The 16,871-nt window shown below is 38.8% G+C and overlaps 1 protein-coding gene across 3 annotated transcripts in view; it reads left to right on the forward strand.

Moving 5' to 3' along the window:
• PKIB (cAMP-dependent protein kinase inhibitor beta) overlaps positions 1-16,871 on the forward strand; it is a 253,648-nt gene that overhangs the window by 113,376 nt on the left and 123,401 nt on the right. For all 3 annotated transcript variants that reach the window (XM_063707825.1, XM_055391252.2, XM_063707826.1), the window contains exon 3: positions 296-380. In XM_063707825.1, the coding sequence (XP_063563895.1) occupies positions 296-380 (85 nt within the window). The remainder of the gene's footprint in view (positions 1-295; positions 381-16,871) is intronic.

Genomic DNA, 16,871 nt, shown 5'->3' on the forward strand with positions numbered 1-16,871 from the left:
TAAGTCTATAGAAGTGAAATTAATTATGTAAGTGAACACTGCAAATTATTGAAAAAACAATAGTTAAAACCTAATTTCTTTACTTCTGGTCCAATGTTCTTTCCATGCCACTATCCTGCTTCCTCCAAGCATTTTGTTACAAAATTTTTTAAAATGTGCAAAAATATATTTTCTTGAATTATCCAGAACGGTTATTCCTAATGTGTTTGGGGTGTTATTACTTACATGTTATGTTAATTATGCTGAACCTTTGTAAAATGTATGTATAACTTGTTTTTCTCTTTCTCTCTCTTAGGTTTTTCTTTCATTTAAAGATGACACACTCGGAAATTAATTTGATTTTGAGATTTGAGAATGGACATACATACTTCCTATGGAAGGTAACATCTTTTTGGTAGTGATCACGTTTTGTCATGTTTATGTGCCTAGCAGCTGATAGAATGCCTGGTGCATAATAAACATTCCCAGAACTGAATTAAACAAGTTGATACAATTGACATGTTTTGTGAAATCTTGCTTTAAAAATCATCTACTCAAGAGAGTGCTTCAAGTTTCCACTTTGTGTGGGTAGACACTGTCTAAATTGAAAGTAAACTGTGATCTGTTGAACCAAGGATGGCATTATCAAACTTATTTATGGTTCTGTCCTGGTTAGGTTTTTCATTATTTGTGTTGTGATTGTTAAGTGCAGTCTTGAGACCATCATATGATTTTTCTCATTTTAATGTAACTACATTTTCTATAATTTATTCCCATCTGTCCTTTCAGCTGACTGATAATTCCACATTACAAATTACGTTGTCTTTATTTTGATTCATGTTTTTGTCCTCATATAGTCCTTTTGCCTTTGATGCTACTACAACTTCAAAAAGAGTTTAAATAAATGAAGAGAATGTATAGGCTCAGTGCTAAAGGGCAGAAATCTTGAAAAACGTGGATAAAAAATAGTTATATTTTTCTCTTCAGTCTTTACTGAGTATTAAATTCACCAAAGTCTCTTTTTGAGAAAGTCCTTTCCCTGTACTTCCCCTCTACTGGCCCCTTCTTTATTTAGCATGTGTGTGTACTCCTTATAATTGATGATATAGCCGAGGGAAGGGCTTATGTTTAGGCAGACAACAGAGCAGATGGGTCTTAAACAGAATTTGGGAAGCTAGAATCTGGAGAACATGGGAAACAACTCCAAGAACTCTCTCAGTACTGGGCACTGCATTTCCAGGAAATTACAGCTTTAGGGCCACAGAAAATATATTAAGCACCTGTTATAACAAATTTCCCTCTGCCTCCACCTGGGTGGGGTGGTAGGAGGGAGCGATAACTTCACTCCAGTATATAGTGTTTGTAGAGAAGGGTACCAAGCAGCCTTTTTATTAAATAAAACAAACTAAATAAGCAATGTGGTTTTTTTTTGTAGTTTTTTTTATTATACTTTAAGTTTTAGGGTACATGTGCACAATGTGCAGGTTTGTTACATATGTATACATGTGCCATATTGGTGTGCTGCACCCATGAACTCATCATTTAGCATTAGGTATATCTCCTAATGCTATCCCTCCCCACTCCTCCCACCCCACAATAAGTCCCGGTATGTGATGTTCCCCTTCCTGTGTCCATCTGTTCTCATTGTTCAATTCCCACCTATGAGTGAGAACATGCGGTGTTTGGTTTTTTGTCCTTGTGATAGTTTGCTGAGAATGATGGTTTCCAGCTTCATCCATGTCCCTACAAAGGACATGAACTCATCCTTTTTTATGGCTGCATAGTATTCCATGGTGTATATATGCCACATTTTGTTAATCCAGTCTATCATTGTTGGACATTTGGGTTGGTTCCAAGTCTTTGCTATTGTGAATAGTGCCGCAATAAACATACGTGTGCATGTGTCTTTATAGCAGCACGATTTATAATCCTTTGGGTATATACCCAGTAATGGGATGGCTGGGTCAAATGGTATTTCTAGTTCTAGATCCCTGAGGAATTGCCACACTGACTTCCACAATGGTTGAACTAGTTTACAGTCCCACCAACAGTGTAAAAGTGTTCCTATTTCTCCACATCCTCTCCAGCACCTGTTGTTTCCTGACTTTTTATTGATCGCCATTCTAACTGGTGTGAGATGGTATCTTATTGAGGTGTTGATTTGCATTTCTCTGATGGCCAGTGATGATGAGCATTTTTTCATGTGTCTTTTGGCTGCATAAATGTCTTCTTCTGAGAAGTGTCTGTTCATATCCTTCGTCTACTTGTTGATGGGGTTGTTTTTTTCTTGTAAATTTGTTCGAGTTCATTGTAGATTCTGGATATTAGCCCTTTGTCAGATGAGTAGATTGCAAAATTTTCTCCCATTCTGTAGGTTACCTGTTCACTCTGATGGTAGTTTCTTTTGCCGTGCAGAAGCTCTTTAGTTTAATTAGATCCAATTTGTCAGTTTTGGCTTTTGTTGCCATTGCTTTTGGTGTTTCAGACATGAAGTCCTTGCTCAGCGTATGTCCTGAATGGTATTGCCTAGGTTTTCTTCTATGATTTTTATGGTTTTAGGGCTAATATTTAAGTCTTTAATCCATCTTGAATTAATTTTTGTATAAGGTGTAAGGAAGGGATCCAGTTTCACCTTTCTACATATGGCTAGCCAGTTTTCCCAGCACCATTTATTAAATAGGGAATCCTTTCCCTATTGCTTGTTTTTGTCAGGTTTGTCAAAAATCAGATAGTTGTAGATATGCAGCATTATTTCTGAGGTCTCTGTTCTGTTCCATTGGTCTAGATTCAATGCCATCCCCATCAAGCTACCAATGACTTTCTTCACGGAATTGGAAAAAACTACTTTAAAGTTCATATGGAACCAATAAAGAGCCCACATTGCCAAGTCAATCATAAGCCAAAAGAACCAAGCTGGAGGCATCACACTACCTGACTTCAAACTATGCTACAAGGCTACAGTAACCAAAACAGCATGGTACTGGTACCAAAACAGAGATGTAGACCAATGGAACAGAATTTTTTGTAGTTTTTTAAAAAATCACACATTTTGCAGCCTACGTGTATTTGTATAAATATCTGTTTACACATTGCTTTGTTTTCTGGTATTATTTCTTGTTAATTTCTTAAGGAAACATTGTAGACTCTTATATATGCCTTGTATATTCTTGTACAGTGAATGAATAACTTAAGAACAGAAATATGTCATGTAGATATATAAATTTCTGAGAAATAATCTAGTCCTATCTCCAAATTACTGCAGACAAAGAAACAGAAACTTGGAGAGGCTGCACAACTTCTAATCAGCAGCAGAAAGGGTTAGTCTTGGTTTCTTTTTATCCCCACTGCAATGTGTTTTCCATCAGAAAAATACAACTGCTGCCAAACTGATAGACTTCCTATAACTCTAGACTACAGGATTGAAGAGGTTGTTATTTTAGTGCTGAGCCTTTATGACCTAATATAACTTCCTAGCACAGGAATATCTCTTCAACTAAGATGTATGCCACAACCTAGAAATTTTACTTCTCAATATCTACCCTAGAGTAATGCATGTTTATAAGGATTCATAAAAAAGGATGTTGCAGCAATGTTTGTAATAATAAAGTTGTGGAGAGAACTTAAATGTTTTTGTATAGGGGAATGGTTAAATAAATCTTAATATTTTTATTCCATGAAATACTATGCAACAATTTAAAAGAATGAGTCATACCTATGTTTGGCAAAAACAGCTGAATTCTAGGATGTTGTATTACAGTGTGTACAACACATAGCCATGTAAAAAGCAATATTATATAATATATCTAGATCCATGTGATGTGTGTGTAAAAGCATTAACAAAGGGTGGGAATTAAATATGTTAAACTGTGATAGAGATAGTCACCTATGAGGATGGTGGGACTAAAAGTTGAAGGTGGCTGTCAAAGGTGATTTGATTTCATCTCCATGTCTTAAATTTGTAAAAAAATAAAATGTATTTATAAATGTATCAGTGTAATGTAAAAACAAGTTGGTTAAAGCACATTATCCAATAAAAGCTTAATATGTCCCTGTTTGACATGATCTTAGACTAGGGGCAAGGAGAGAATATGCAGATGTGGGAAAAGAGGTTGTCATTCTAGGCCGGCTCATGTTTCACAAAGCAGATAACATAAATAAGTTATTGATATTTCATTATTACAGGAAAAAGAAAATAACAAAGAATAAGGGGGCAGCAATGAAAGAAGACAGTTAAGGTAGTCACGTTTTTACCAACAGAGCCAATTTAGTTAATAACAAGAAACCAATTTTCTTCAAGTTCAAATAAGTGATCCTCAAATATTTGCAATGCATAGTCTCTGTTAAAGTTCAGAATTTTCAGTCTTTGGTTATTCTGAAATATCTTATCTTTTGATGCTTCTGTACATAATCATAATATATGTTTTGACATTAATAGAAATCAGAAAAAAGTGAGTAAAAATCAGGACAGAACAAAAGGGGGATTTTAAACATACACTTTCGGGAAAACGGTAAAGTATTCAGAAATGCCAAATTATTGGTAAGGATGAGTGGTATCTGATTAAAATATTATCTTTCTAAGCTCTGAGCCTGCTGCAGGCAAACATGTCATTTTGAAATGATGCCTTATTTATAGGAAGAAGAGCTTCATGAATAGCTATTTTACATAAACAATCATTCACAGTGAAACTTTGTGAGGTTTATTTATGGGAAGCTATATAGTGTGGAGGTTAAAATCACAGGCTCAGATGTATCCAAATTTTGAAACCTGGTTCCACCATTTACAGATTTTAAGATCTTGGGTAAGTTATTTACTCTATCTGTACCTCAGTTTACTCTTTTTTTGAAGACAATAATACTGCATACCTCACAGATTGCTCTAAAGAGGTAATAAATGAAGTAATAAAAGAAAAGCAATTAGCTCTGCAAGTGTTCAGTAAGCTACAGAAGAGTTACTTTTTTCTCCCTCCAGTGGAAGTGTATAAATGTAGGCAGACTGCAAAATGATAGCCTTTTATTAGTGTTCTGCAAAACAAGGTGTAGATTATTTAGCTCTTTAGTTAACTTGGTGAATATAGACACCAAAGATATGAGAATTTTATCTCCATAGTGCATTTTTCAAGTTTAGAGAAGGGCAGAACGATCAGACATTTCTCTTGGTCTAGCATGCCCAAGAAAAAAGGGAGAGTTGGAGCAAAGCCAGGGAGAGGCTGGAGATAAAGGTGATGGTGGGGAGGTGATGCATGCTTAGCGTGCAGTCCACAGGGCTGCCCTCTGCCCACAAAGGGTAATGACTTCTGTTGGCAAAGATTTGGGAGAAAAGGGATTGAGATAAAAGTGTAGAAGGTGTCTGCCAACGCTAAATCACTCCACAGTTGTGTGGTTCCTTTAGAATTGCCCTTGCTTATCATGGAGTATCTTTCATGAGTTTTGCCTTTTTTAAAAAAAAAAAAAACAGACAAAAAAACAAACCCTGATTTCAGACATCTGACAGATTATGGTTTATCCACCTATTAAAGTTATCTCTAAGTTAGGAAATTCCGCAGGCTCCAGCTTCTCATTAAAAATTGTATAGCAAGGAAGGTCCCCCCCACATCTAATTCCTATCTCTCGACACACACACACACACACACACCCCACATACACACACGTTTTCCCAGATTAGACAAACGTTTTCTAACTATATGCCTTTCCTATGAATAACTGAAGGGCTACTGGAAGTTACTGATTTTCAGTATTTTTTGCATTGACATACTGATTTCCTCTTCTTCCTTTACTAAAATGGATAATATCTATTCACCATTCTTTGCATAACACCCCATAGATTTGAACGTCTAAGTCAATTGTCAAGGTGTTAGTTGAAGTCCAAGTCAATAATCCAGTATTTTGTTTTGTCCTTTTTAAAAAAGTTAAATTATATCTTTGCTCTTATCATTTTCATTCATTTAGCCAATGAGATTATTTTTGTATATTAGACTTCATTCAGTAGAATAGTACTATTCTAATTCAATACATTAGTATGATGCTGAGCCAAATCTAAGCATCTTTCATTTACTGTAGTAATGTAACCCTTCAGATAAAAATCTGGTTCAAATTGATCATTTATATGTGGTTTGTATGTATTTATTTATTATTTTTATTTTTTTGAGACAAAATATCACTCTGTTGCCCAGGCTGGAGTGCAGTGGCATGATCATGGCTCACTGCAGCCTCAACTTGCTGGGCTTAAGCAATCGTCCCACTTCAGCCACCCTAGTAGCTGGAATTACAGGAATTACATGAGTGTGTCACTGTGCCTGGCTAGTTTTTTTTTTTTTTTTTTAATCATCCATATATAAGGTTTTAAAAAACAAAGTGAACTCTTTGGTTATTAAGGTCCTCAACTGGGATTCAACACATGGTATTGAAAATGCTAACTTGCTATGTAGTCTCTTTTCCCTTTTTTTTTTTTAACCTTAGTTTCCTTTTCCTGAACTTAATGAAGATTCTAACTTAATGGTCAATTTCAGTAAACACAGATGAGGTGGTTGGTACACCTATTTGATTCCCCTTTACATTAAAAAATAAATCTAATTAAATAATTGTATTTCATATATGTAATCTTTTAGAATAATAAATTTGTTTTGGAAGCTGGCAGGGCATCATTTACATAGAGGATAAATAATGAATTCTAAAAATTTTTGCAAATTACTTCCTGTAAAATGCAAAGGAGATGGATGGACTGACTAGCATACTTTCTGGATCTAAATTTCTATTATTATGACTGGTTTTGAACAACTGTATGCAACCTTTCCATCAGAAAAATGAAAACTGGTTTATCTTAAGTTAGGGTTTGAGTAAATTCTGAAAAATTTTGATCTTTAAAAGAATCATGAAGAAGTTGCATTTTAAATATTGTCTAGCCATATAGTGTCTGATAATTTGCAGTGAAGAGATCAGGAACACATTTTCAGGAAAGAAAAATCCCTGCTTTCTTGAATGGTGCCCCACATCACTTCTCTCACCCACCTGAAACTTTGCCTATAAATTACATTTGTCATCACAGAAATCAGAAAAACGTAAACACTAAGATTATTGTGCAAAGATGAAAGCCATTGCCTTTTTTAGAGTAAAAGAAGCTTTGTTAACCTAGAGTAAAAGAAGCACAGTTTATCTAGAGTAAAATCTCAAGGGATTAGCCACTGAGTTAAGGATGCAAGTACAGCAGAGCTTTTCAAACTTTAATGGGTTTACAAATCAAATAGTGATCTTGTGAAATGCAGATTGTGATTTAGTAGTTCTGAGATGGGGTCTGAGATCGTATATTTCTAACAAACTCCCAGTACTACCAATTCTACTGGTTCGGGGTCTCAGGTAACAATAATGTACATAACTCTAATATTTGGGGTCAAGTAACGTTAACATTTTTGATATTAAATTTACAAATGTTTAGAGGTCACTGGCTTTCCTAAACATTCACAGACTAAAGTTTTGATGGTTAAGGTGTGTGGTGTCAAGCTACTATTTTCAGCCATAAATTGTCCCTTTACTGAGAGAATTTGTTTACTGGAATGAAACTAAATCTAATACACCAGGCCAACTGTGTCTACAGATTTGTGCACATAGGTTTTGGAGAAAATAGAGAATTTCTTTATGTACCTGTGCTTTTTAACTTTCTTTATTTTGGATGCTCCAGATGACCCGATATAATCCAGGGGCCGCAGTAGAAAAAAGTTGGCTGCAGCAAGTTTATATGCTTTTTTTTTTTTGAAACAAATTTATATAGACTGTTTATAGATAAATATTGTAGAAATATTTAGTGGGGAAATGGAGACATTCATTAATAAGGAACCATTAAGTCATTAAGTTAATGTAAAAGCTGAGAAGACTATCACCGTAGAACTGAAAAATATTTTTTATTTGTCCCTCTCCTTGAGATGTAGCCTCAGCATTGCTATTGATAGTGACTTTATTACATGAACTCCAGAGCACAGCTCAAAATCTGCTCCCTTGTTGATAATGAGTAATTTGTAAACATAATATTCACAATTGTTAAAGCTTTTCAAAGGCAATATAGATGGTATTTCAATACAATCCTAGTTAAACTGATTTCATTCAAATCTAATGTAAAAGCCTTACTTAATTTTATAGAGGAATGATAATATTAATTACAATTTTATATGAAAATTTAGACATAAAAAGTTAAGAACACAAAAGTTGTCAGGAACAGAGTTGAGAATAGGCTGGTTATCTCAGAACGGTGTCCTGCAGATTAAGGATGGATCTGCCTTCCCAAGCCCACTGACTCAAATGTTAGTCTCTTTTGGCAACACCCTCACAGACACACCCAGGATCAATACTTTGTATCCTTCAATCCAATCAAGTTGACACTCAGTATTAACCAACACAAGTCCACCCTTTGTCAACCTGAACCCATACACATCTCCTGAGATCATACATAATCTTCAAATGAAGACAATAATGAGGTCGTAATTATGCCTAACATAATACAACTATCCTTTGTACAACCAGAAATGCACCAATCCCCAACCCAAAAGCTATTACATAAAGTTAACAATACTTAAATGCTGATGTGAAGTCAATAAATCTTATGTTACATAATAAAGGAGAAAGGAAATAAAATAAAGACTCTTTTTTTTTTAAGATGGAGTCTTGCTCTGTCACCAGGCTGGAGTGCAGTGGTGCGATCTCTGCTCACTGCAACCTCTGCCTCCCGGGTTCAAGCGATTCTCCTGCCTCAGCCTCCTGAAAGCTGGGATTACAGGCGTGCGCCACCATGCCCAGCTAATTTTTGTATTTTTAGTAGAGACGGGGTTTCACCATGTTGGCCAGGATTGTCTCGATCTCCTGACCTCATGATCTGCCCGCCTCAGCCTCCCAAAGTGCTGGGATTACAGGCATGAACCACCGTGCATGGCCAAGACATTTTCTTAGTACAAGTGTATACATGCACAAACATGTTTTTTTAACAAAAGAAGGAAACGCTCATGACAATTACAGTTCTCGTTTCTGCAGCTGGTCATGTGGTCATAACTGGTATTAATGACTACCTTCTTCTACTACCCATTCTGTATTCCCTTTACCTTCAGCAAGTATCTCAACAGGTCGTGGTTTTTTTCCTGATGGAGAGACCTAAACCTTCATTCCTGAAGGGTCTGGACCATTTGTAGTCCTGCCTGGATTGGGCTGTTGTAGTTTCCCATTGACCTTAATAGCAGGGCATGGTAATACTGAGTCACCCTAATGGATCTCCTGTATTCCATGCGTACATTTCTTTACCTTGGTTATGGAGTAGTAGACTGATTTCATCTATAGTCTGAGGCAATCACAGCAGCCAACACTGTAGCTCCCTTAGCCTGTTTACTTAAAGGTAGAAGGACCCCAAAGTGTCCAGGTGGCAATCTTAACTTCCAGTTTAATGGGATCGTTGTTGCATCTCCTGGTGGCAGCTTTCCTCCCTCTGGAACTGAGGTCTCTAGGCCAGCAGAATGTAATGTTGCAGGAACAGGAAGCAAAAATTTTGCTAGTGGATCACTAGGGGTGATGGTGAGTGGTGCCACTTCCACTTCCACCTCTTGATTGCTGAATCCGTGAACTCTGGCTATGGGAGGAAACAATACCATATATTGGATGCTGATTCAGAGCATACATGGCTTTCTGGAGAACTTTTCCCTAGCCCTGCAAAATATTGTCACCTAGTTGGCATTGTAATTATGACTTCAAAAGACCATTCCCCTGTTCTATCAATGCAGCTGCTTCAGGATGATGGCAAACATGGTAAGACTAGTTAATTCCATGAGCATGAACCCACTGCTGCACTTTTTTAGCCATAAGGTGAGTGCCTTTGTCAGAGGCAATGCTGTGTGGAATATCATGACAGTGGATAAGGCATTCTAGGAGTCCACAGATAGTAGTCGTGGCAGAAGCATTGTGTACAGGAGAGGCAAACCCATATCCAGAGTAAGTGTCTATTCCAGTGAGGACAAACCTCTGCCCTTTCCATGATGGAAGAGGTCCAATATAACCAACTTGCCACTAGGTTGCTGGCTGATCACCCTGAGGAATGGTGCCATATCGAGGGCTCAGTATAGGTCTCTGCTGCTGGCAAATTGGGCACTCAGCAGTGGCTGTAACCAGGTCAGCCTTGGTGAGTGAAAGTCCATGTTGCTGAGTCCATGTGTAACCTCCATCCCTGCCACTATGGCCACTTTGTTCGTGGGCCTATTGGACGATGACAGGGATGGCTGGGGAAAAAGGCTGAGTGGTGTCCACAGAACGGGTCATCCTATCCATTTGATTATTAAACTCCTCCTCTGCTGAGGTCACCCGTTGGTGAGCACTCACATGGGAAACAAATATCTTCACAGTTTTTGACCACTCAGAGAGGTCCATCCACATACCTCTTCCCCAAATTTCTTTGTTACCCAATTTTCCAATCACGCTTCTTTCAAGTCCCTGACCGTCCAGCCAAACCATTGGCTATAGCTCCTGAATCAGCATATAAACACACATCTGGCCATTTCTCCTTCCATGCAAAATGCACAACCAGGTGCACTGCTCGAAGTTCTGCCAACTGGGAAGATTGCCCTTCGCCGCTGTCCTTCAGGGATGTCCTAGAAAGGGGCTGTAATGCTGCAGCTGTCCACTTACGGGTGGTGCCAGCCTGTCATGCAGAACCATCTGTGAACCAGGCCCTAGTCTTCTCTTCCTCTGTCAACTGATCATAGGGAACTCCCCATGAGGCCATTGGTGCAGGCTTGGGGAGAGAAGGCAGGGTGACAGGAGTGGAGACCATGGGCATTTGAGCCACTTGCTCATGTAACTTACTTGTGCCTTCAGGACCTGCCCAAGCCTGATCACGTATATACCACTTCCATTTGATGATGGAATGCTGCTGTGCATGACCCACTTTATGGCTAGATGGGTCAGAAAGCACCCAGGTCAGAAAGCACCCAGTTCATGATAGGCAGTTCAGGTCACATGGTGACTTCATGACCCATAGTCAAACGTTCAGTTTCTACCAAAGCCCAGTAATAGGCCAAGAGCTCTCTCTCAAAAGGAGACTAGTTATCTAGTTATCTGCAGAAGATGGCAGGGCCTTGCTCCAAAATCCTGGAGGCCTTCACTGTGATTCACCTATGAGAGCCTGCCAAAGGCTCCAAACAGCATCCCTATTTGCCACTGACACCTCAAGCACCATTGGATCTGTTGGGTCATATGGCCCAAGTGGCAAAGCAGATTGCACAGCAGCCTGGACCTGTTGCAGAGCCTTCTCCTGTTCTGGACCCCACTCAAAATTGGCCGCCTTTCAGGTCACTTGATAAATGGGCTGGAGTAATACACCCAAATGAGGAATGTGTTACTTTCAAAATCCAAATAGACCCACCAGGTGTTGTACATCTTTCTTGGTTTTGGGAGGGGCCAAATGAAGCAACTTATTCTTCACTTTAGAAGGAATATCTTGACAAGCCCCATACCACTGGACCCCTAGAAATTTTACTGAGGTAGAAAGTCCCTGAATTTTAGTAAGATTTATTTCTCATCCTCTGGCATGGAAATGTCTCACCAACAAGTCCAGTGCGTTTGCTACTTCTGGCTCACTGGATCCAATGAGCACAATATAATCAATGTTATGGCCCAGTGCGATATCTTGTAGAAGCGAAAAGTGATCAAAGGCTCTCTGAATAAGATTATGACATAAAGCCGGAGAGTTGATATAGCCCTAAGGTGGGACAGTAAAGATATATTGCTGGCCTTGCCAGCTGAAGGCACATCACTTCTGTTGGACGTTATGGACAGGAATGGAGAAAAAGAGATTTACCAAGTCAATGGCTGCATACAAGGTACCAGGAGATGTGTTAATCTGCTTAACTAATGAAACCATATCTGGTACAGCAGCTGCAACTGGGGTCACCACTTGGTCAAGCTTACAATAATCCACTGTCATTCTCCAAGATCCATCTGTCTTCTGCACAGGCCAAATGGAAGAGTTGAATGGGGATGTGGTGGGAATCACCACACCTGTGTCTTTCAAGTCCCTGATGGTGGCACTAATCTCTGCAATCTCTCCAGGGATGCAATATTGCTTTTGATTTACTATTTTTCTAGGTAAAGGCAACTCTAATGGTTTCCATTTGGCCTTTCCCACCATGTAGCCTTCCCTCACCCTACCAGTCAGGGAGCCAATGTGGGAGTTCTGCCAGCTGCAATTATGCATTCTGGCACTGGGGAAATGACCACAGGATGAGTCCGGGGACCAACTGGACCCACTGTAAGCTGGACCTGAGCTAAAATTCCATTAATTACCTGACCTCTGTAAGCTCCTACTTTAACTGGAGGAACACAGTGACATTTTGGGTCCCCTGGAATCAACATCAGCTCAGAGCCAGTGTCCAGTAGTCCCCAAAATGTCTAATCATTTCCCTTTCCCCAATGCACAGTTACCCTGGTAAAAGGCTGGAGGTCTCCTTGGGGAAGGATGGGAGAAAGATTCACTGCATAAATTGTTGGCAATGTAGTGGAGTCCTTCCTCAAGGGCACCCAGCCTCCCCTTCACTCAAGGGGTTCTGGATCTGTAAACTGACTCAAGTATGGAAATTGATTGAAAGGCTGTGATTCTCTGTTTTATAATTCAAATTAGTCTTCTGTCCATTCGACCTAGAAGTTTTCTGTTTGTAAAATTTAAGTAGGAATGCAGTAGGCTTCCTATCAATTTAACTTCTGGGAACACTGTGATTAATTAGCCAATGCCAGAGCTCTACACGAGTCAGACTATTCTGATTGCTGCTTTGCCTCTGCTGACCGTTAACAGTAGCTACACCCACCTTGCCTTTCACAGTTGAGTGCTGCCACTTGGCTCCTCCCACCTCGGGATTCAATTATTCCCATTGTATTTAAATTTTGTAGTTGAGTGACTGCGGTTCCCACCATTAGATCTGACATACAGAGAAGAGCAATTACAGGGCTCTTCAAAGATGCAGGTGCTGCCCTCACAAATTTATTTTGCAAGAGATTGGTGAAGGGTATATCTTCTGTCTGAACCCTCCCAGCTGGGATGAGTAGGTCTAAAGTGACTAATCCACTCCACCATCCCAATCTCCCTAAGCCTTTTGATCCCTTCCTCTACATTAAACCAAGGGAGATCAGGCATTTCCAGCTCGCTCACAATGGGCCATCATTTAATCTATATTTCAGCTAACCAAACAAATAAACTATTATAATCTTTTTTTAACTCCCTGAGCTGCAACATTAAATGCAATGCAGAGTCCCTACTTAGTGGGCCCAAATCAATAAATTCAGCCTGATCCAATTCTATGTTCCTTCCACCATTATCCCATACCCCTAATATCCATTCCCATGCCTGTTCTCCAGATTTGTGTTTATATGAATTAAAGAACTCAAACAGTTCTTTTCAAGTGTAATGCACCTCCTCATGGGTCACACTCTCAACCTCACCTCTAGGGTCCACTGGTAGCTTAGTCTCGTTATATGTCTGGAAGCAAACAGAGGTGTTGGGGGTGGCTTCTGAGGAGAATCAACATTATCTTGCCTGGCAATTGCCTCAGGGGAGGCCATCGCTGTTGCCTCAAGCAGCACAGGGTTTGTCTCCTCAGACAAAGGTGGAAAGGCTGATGGCAGCATGGGTCAGGAAGGGGATGTTGCCACTACTGGGGATGGGGAAGGTGTTTCTGGCAAAAAAGGTTCATCAGAATTTACAAATTCAGTATCCCCAGCTTTATCAGGGTCCTCCCACACATCCCCATTCCAAGTTGCAGGGTCCCATTCTTTTCCAATCAATGCCCTCACTTTAACAGTAGACACCTGGTGAGGCTATGCATGCATTTTTTCATTGCAGGTCAGCCACTAGCACGATAAGAGCTTATATCTGTTTTTCCACAATTTCAGCTTTTTCTCTACAGGAGATAAGACTCACTCAGGGCAATCTTAGCAGATTAGAGGCTCAGTATCTGCTTTTGAAGCCGGGAGACAGAATCCCTTCATTCATCATTTTCTTTCATCACTTTGTCTACTGAACTTAGGAGCAACCAACCAGCTTCATTATGTTCCTTGGTTCTCCACATATGGTCAAAACTATTATGTATAGGGTCACCTCACTCTGCCTGTCATGAGCAGTGAATCAGGAGTGTCAAATGGATTTATTTTGGATAACTCTCTAAACAGTTGCCGCTAAGCACTATCAGTGTTCTCTATACTATTAGAAGTAGAGTCCTTAGCATTTTTGGGTCTAATCGTATTAAGCAGCCAACTCCAGAAACCCCAAAACCAATGAAAGAACTCCATCCTTAATATTCTGTTCCTCTAGAACCACTGCTGCTACCAAAATCTGTATTAGTCAGGGTTCTTTTACAGGGACAGAACTAATAGGATATATCTATATCTATATCTATATCTATATCTATAGCTATATATATATCTATCACTATAGCTATATCTATATCTATCACTATATCTATATCTATATCTATCTATACAAAGGGGAGTTTATTAAGTATTAGCTTACATGATCACAAGGTCCCACAATAGGCTGCCTGCAAGCTGAGGATCAAGGTGAGCCAGTATGAGTCCCAAAACTGAAGAACTTGGAGTCTGATGTTCAAGGACAGGAAGCATCCAGCATGGGAGAAAGATATAGGCTGGGAGGCTAGGCCTGTCTTTCCTTTTCACATTTTTCTGCCTGCTTTATATTTGCTGGCAGCTGATTAGATTGTGGCCACCAGATTAAGGGTGGATCTGCCTTTCCCAGCCCACTGACTCAACTGTTAATCTCTTTTGGCAACACCCTCACAGACACACCCAGGATCAATAGTTTGTATCCATCAATCCAGTTAAGTTGACACTCAGTATTAACTATCACAGACTGAGAAGAAACCACCTGAGGGAGCATAGGGAACAACAAGAAAAGGGCACAGAGAGCTGGGATTAGTTCTTGTTCCTTGCAGCAAAAGTGGAAAACCTCGTAATTCAAGAGACATCAGATAGAGTATTCAAAAAGTCATTACCTCAGAAGAGGGGCAAAATAAGCCCTAGATAAATTACTTCTTTCTAATACTACCTCACAAAACTTAATAGACAGACTCAGACAGATAAAGTCATTTCAGGTAACATCACTATGACCAAGACCAACATTAAGGAATACTAATAGAAAAACAAAAATATCTATCACCCACCATAAATGATAAAATCATGATGTCTGGAATCTAATAAAAAATGAGTAGGCATGCAGGGAAGCAGGAAATATGACCCATAATGAAGAGAAAAAAAGCAATCAATAGTAACAAATTCCAAATTGACACAGATACTAGAATTAATAGATGAGGATATTATGAAAGTTATAGTAACTGGATCTCATATGCTCATGAAAATTGAGGAAAGATTGAGCATGTTAAATAGAGATACGGAAGATATGGAAAAAAACCAGATCATCAAATTTCTTTAGATAATGAATGCATTGTATAAACTAACAGTAGTTTAAATATGCAGAGTAAAAAAAAAAATCAGTGAGCTGTAAGGCATAGCAATAGAACTATGAAGAATAAAACACAGAAAGAAAAAGGGCCCCAAATAATGAACAGGACATTAATGATCTGTGGGACAACTTCAAGCAGCCCAAGCACATGTGGAATTAGAGTCACCAAAGGAGATGGGGAGAAGGAATAATTATATGAAGAAATGAGTGAAATGTTTCCAACCCAAGAAGGTCAATAGGCCTCAAGTTTGTCAAGAAAATTATATCAAGGATATAATAATAAAATGACTTAAAATTATTAATAAAGAAAAAAACCTTAAAAGAAATTAGAGAAAAAGAGTTTGTACATGGCACAAAGTTAAGCAACTTTTTTAAAGTATTGGGAAAATAACCTCTCACCCTAGAATTCTGTATCAACATCTTCCTTACTACTCAAGAAAAGGGATCTCCATCAAGTATTACTGACGCTTGAACAACACAGATTTGAACTGCGTGGGTCCACTTATCTGTAGAGTTTCTTCCACATCTACCACCTCTGAGACGTCAAGACCAACCCCTCCTCTTCCTCTTCCTCCTACTCAGCCTAATCAACATGAAGATGATGAGGATGAAGACCTTTATAATGATGGATTTCCACTTAATATATAGGATATATATTGTCTCTTCCTTATGACTTTCTTACTAACATTTTCTTTTGTCTGGCTTACTTTATCAGTATATAGTACATATAACATACAAAACTGTGTTAATCAACTGTTTGTGTTATCAATAAGGCTTCTGGACAACAGTAGCTATTAGTAGTTGTGTTCTAGGGGAGTCAAAAGTTATATGAGGATTTTCAACAGGCGAGGGTTCAGTGCCCTTAACCCAGTGTTGTTTAAGTGTCACCTGTAGTTTGGAATCAATTAGGAAAGCATGGAGTCCTCCCTTTTCTTTCCTTCCAAGCTCTTCCCTTCCTTTCCCTTCTTTTTTTTTTTTTTTATAAATACAAGGTTGGGAAAAAGATTTATCTTATGCATATCTATTAACTGGTAGTCCCGAAGTCTGGTTGTAAAGGAAGATATTTACTCCTAGGAATCATAGTGGTGCTTCAACTCAAACCACTGGAAATTATTCTCAGATATTATTATCACCCTAAGATTCTTTTCTGTGATGTAAATTGCTCTGCTTCACCTTCCTACGGCTGAACCCAAATAGTGTTTCACAAGTAGCTACTAATAGGGCCAGTGTGGACTTAAAACCACTTAGGACTCATAGAAGAAGCTCAAGTGGTTGGGAATGGGAAGATGAAAAAGATACAGAAAGGAGACAGGCTTTGTTTTCTCTAACATTTTGTCTATAGAGCTGTAGCTAATGAGAATCATAAGATGCATCTTAGCCTCAATGTTCTAAGAAATGTTGATGCCAG

The sequence above is a fragment of the Gorilla gorilla genome, chromosome 5, assembly GCF_029281585.2.
Source record: "Gorilla gorilla gorilla isolate KB3781 chromosome 5, NHGRI_mGorGor1-v2.1_pri, whole genome shotgun sequence".
NCBI classification, from domain to species: Eukaryota; Metazoa; Chordata; class Mammalia; order Primates; family Hominidae; genus Gorilla; species Gorilla gorilla.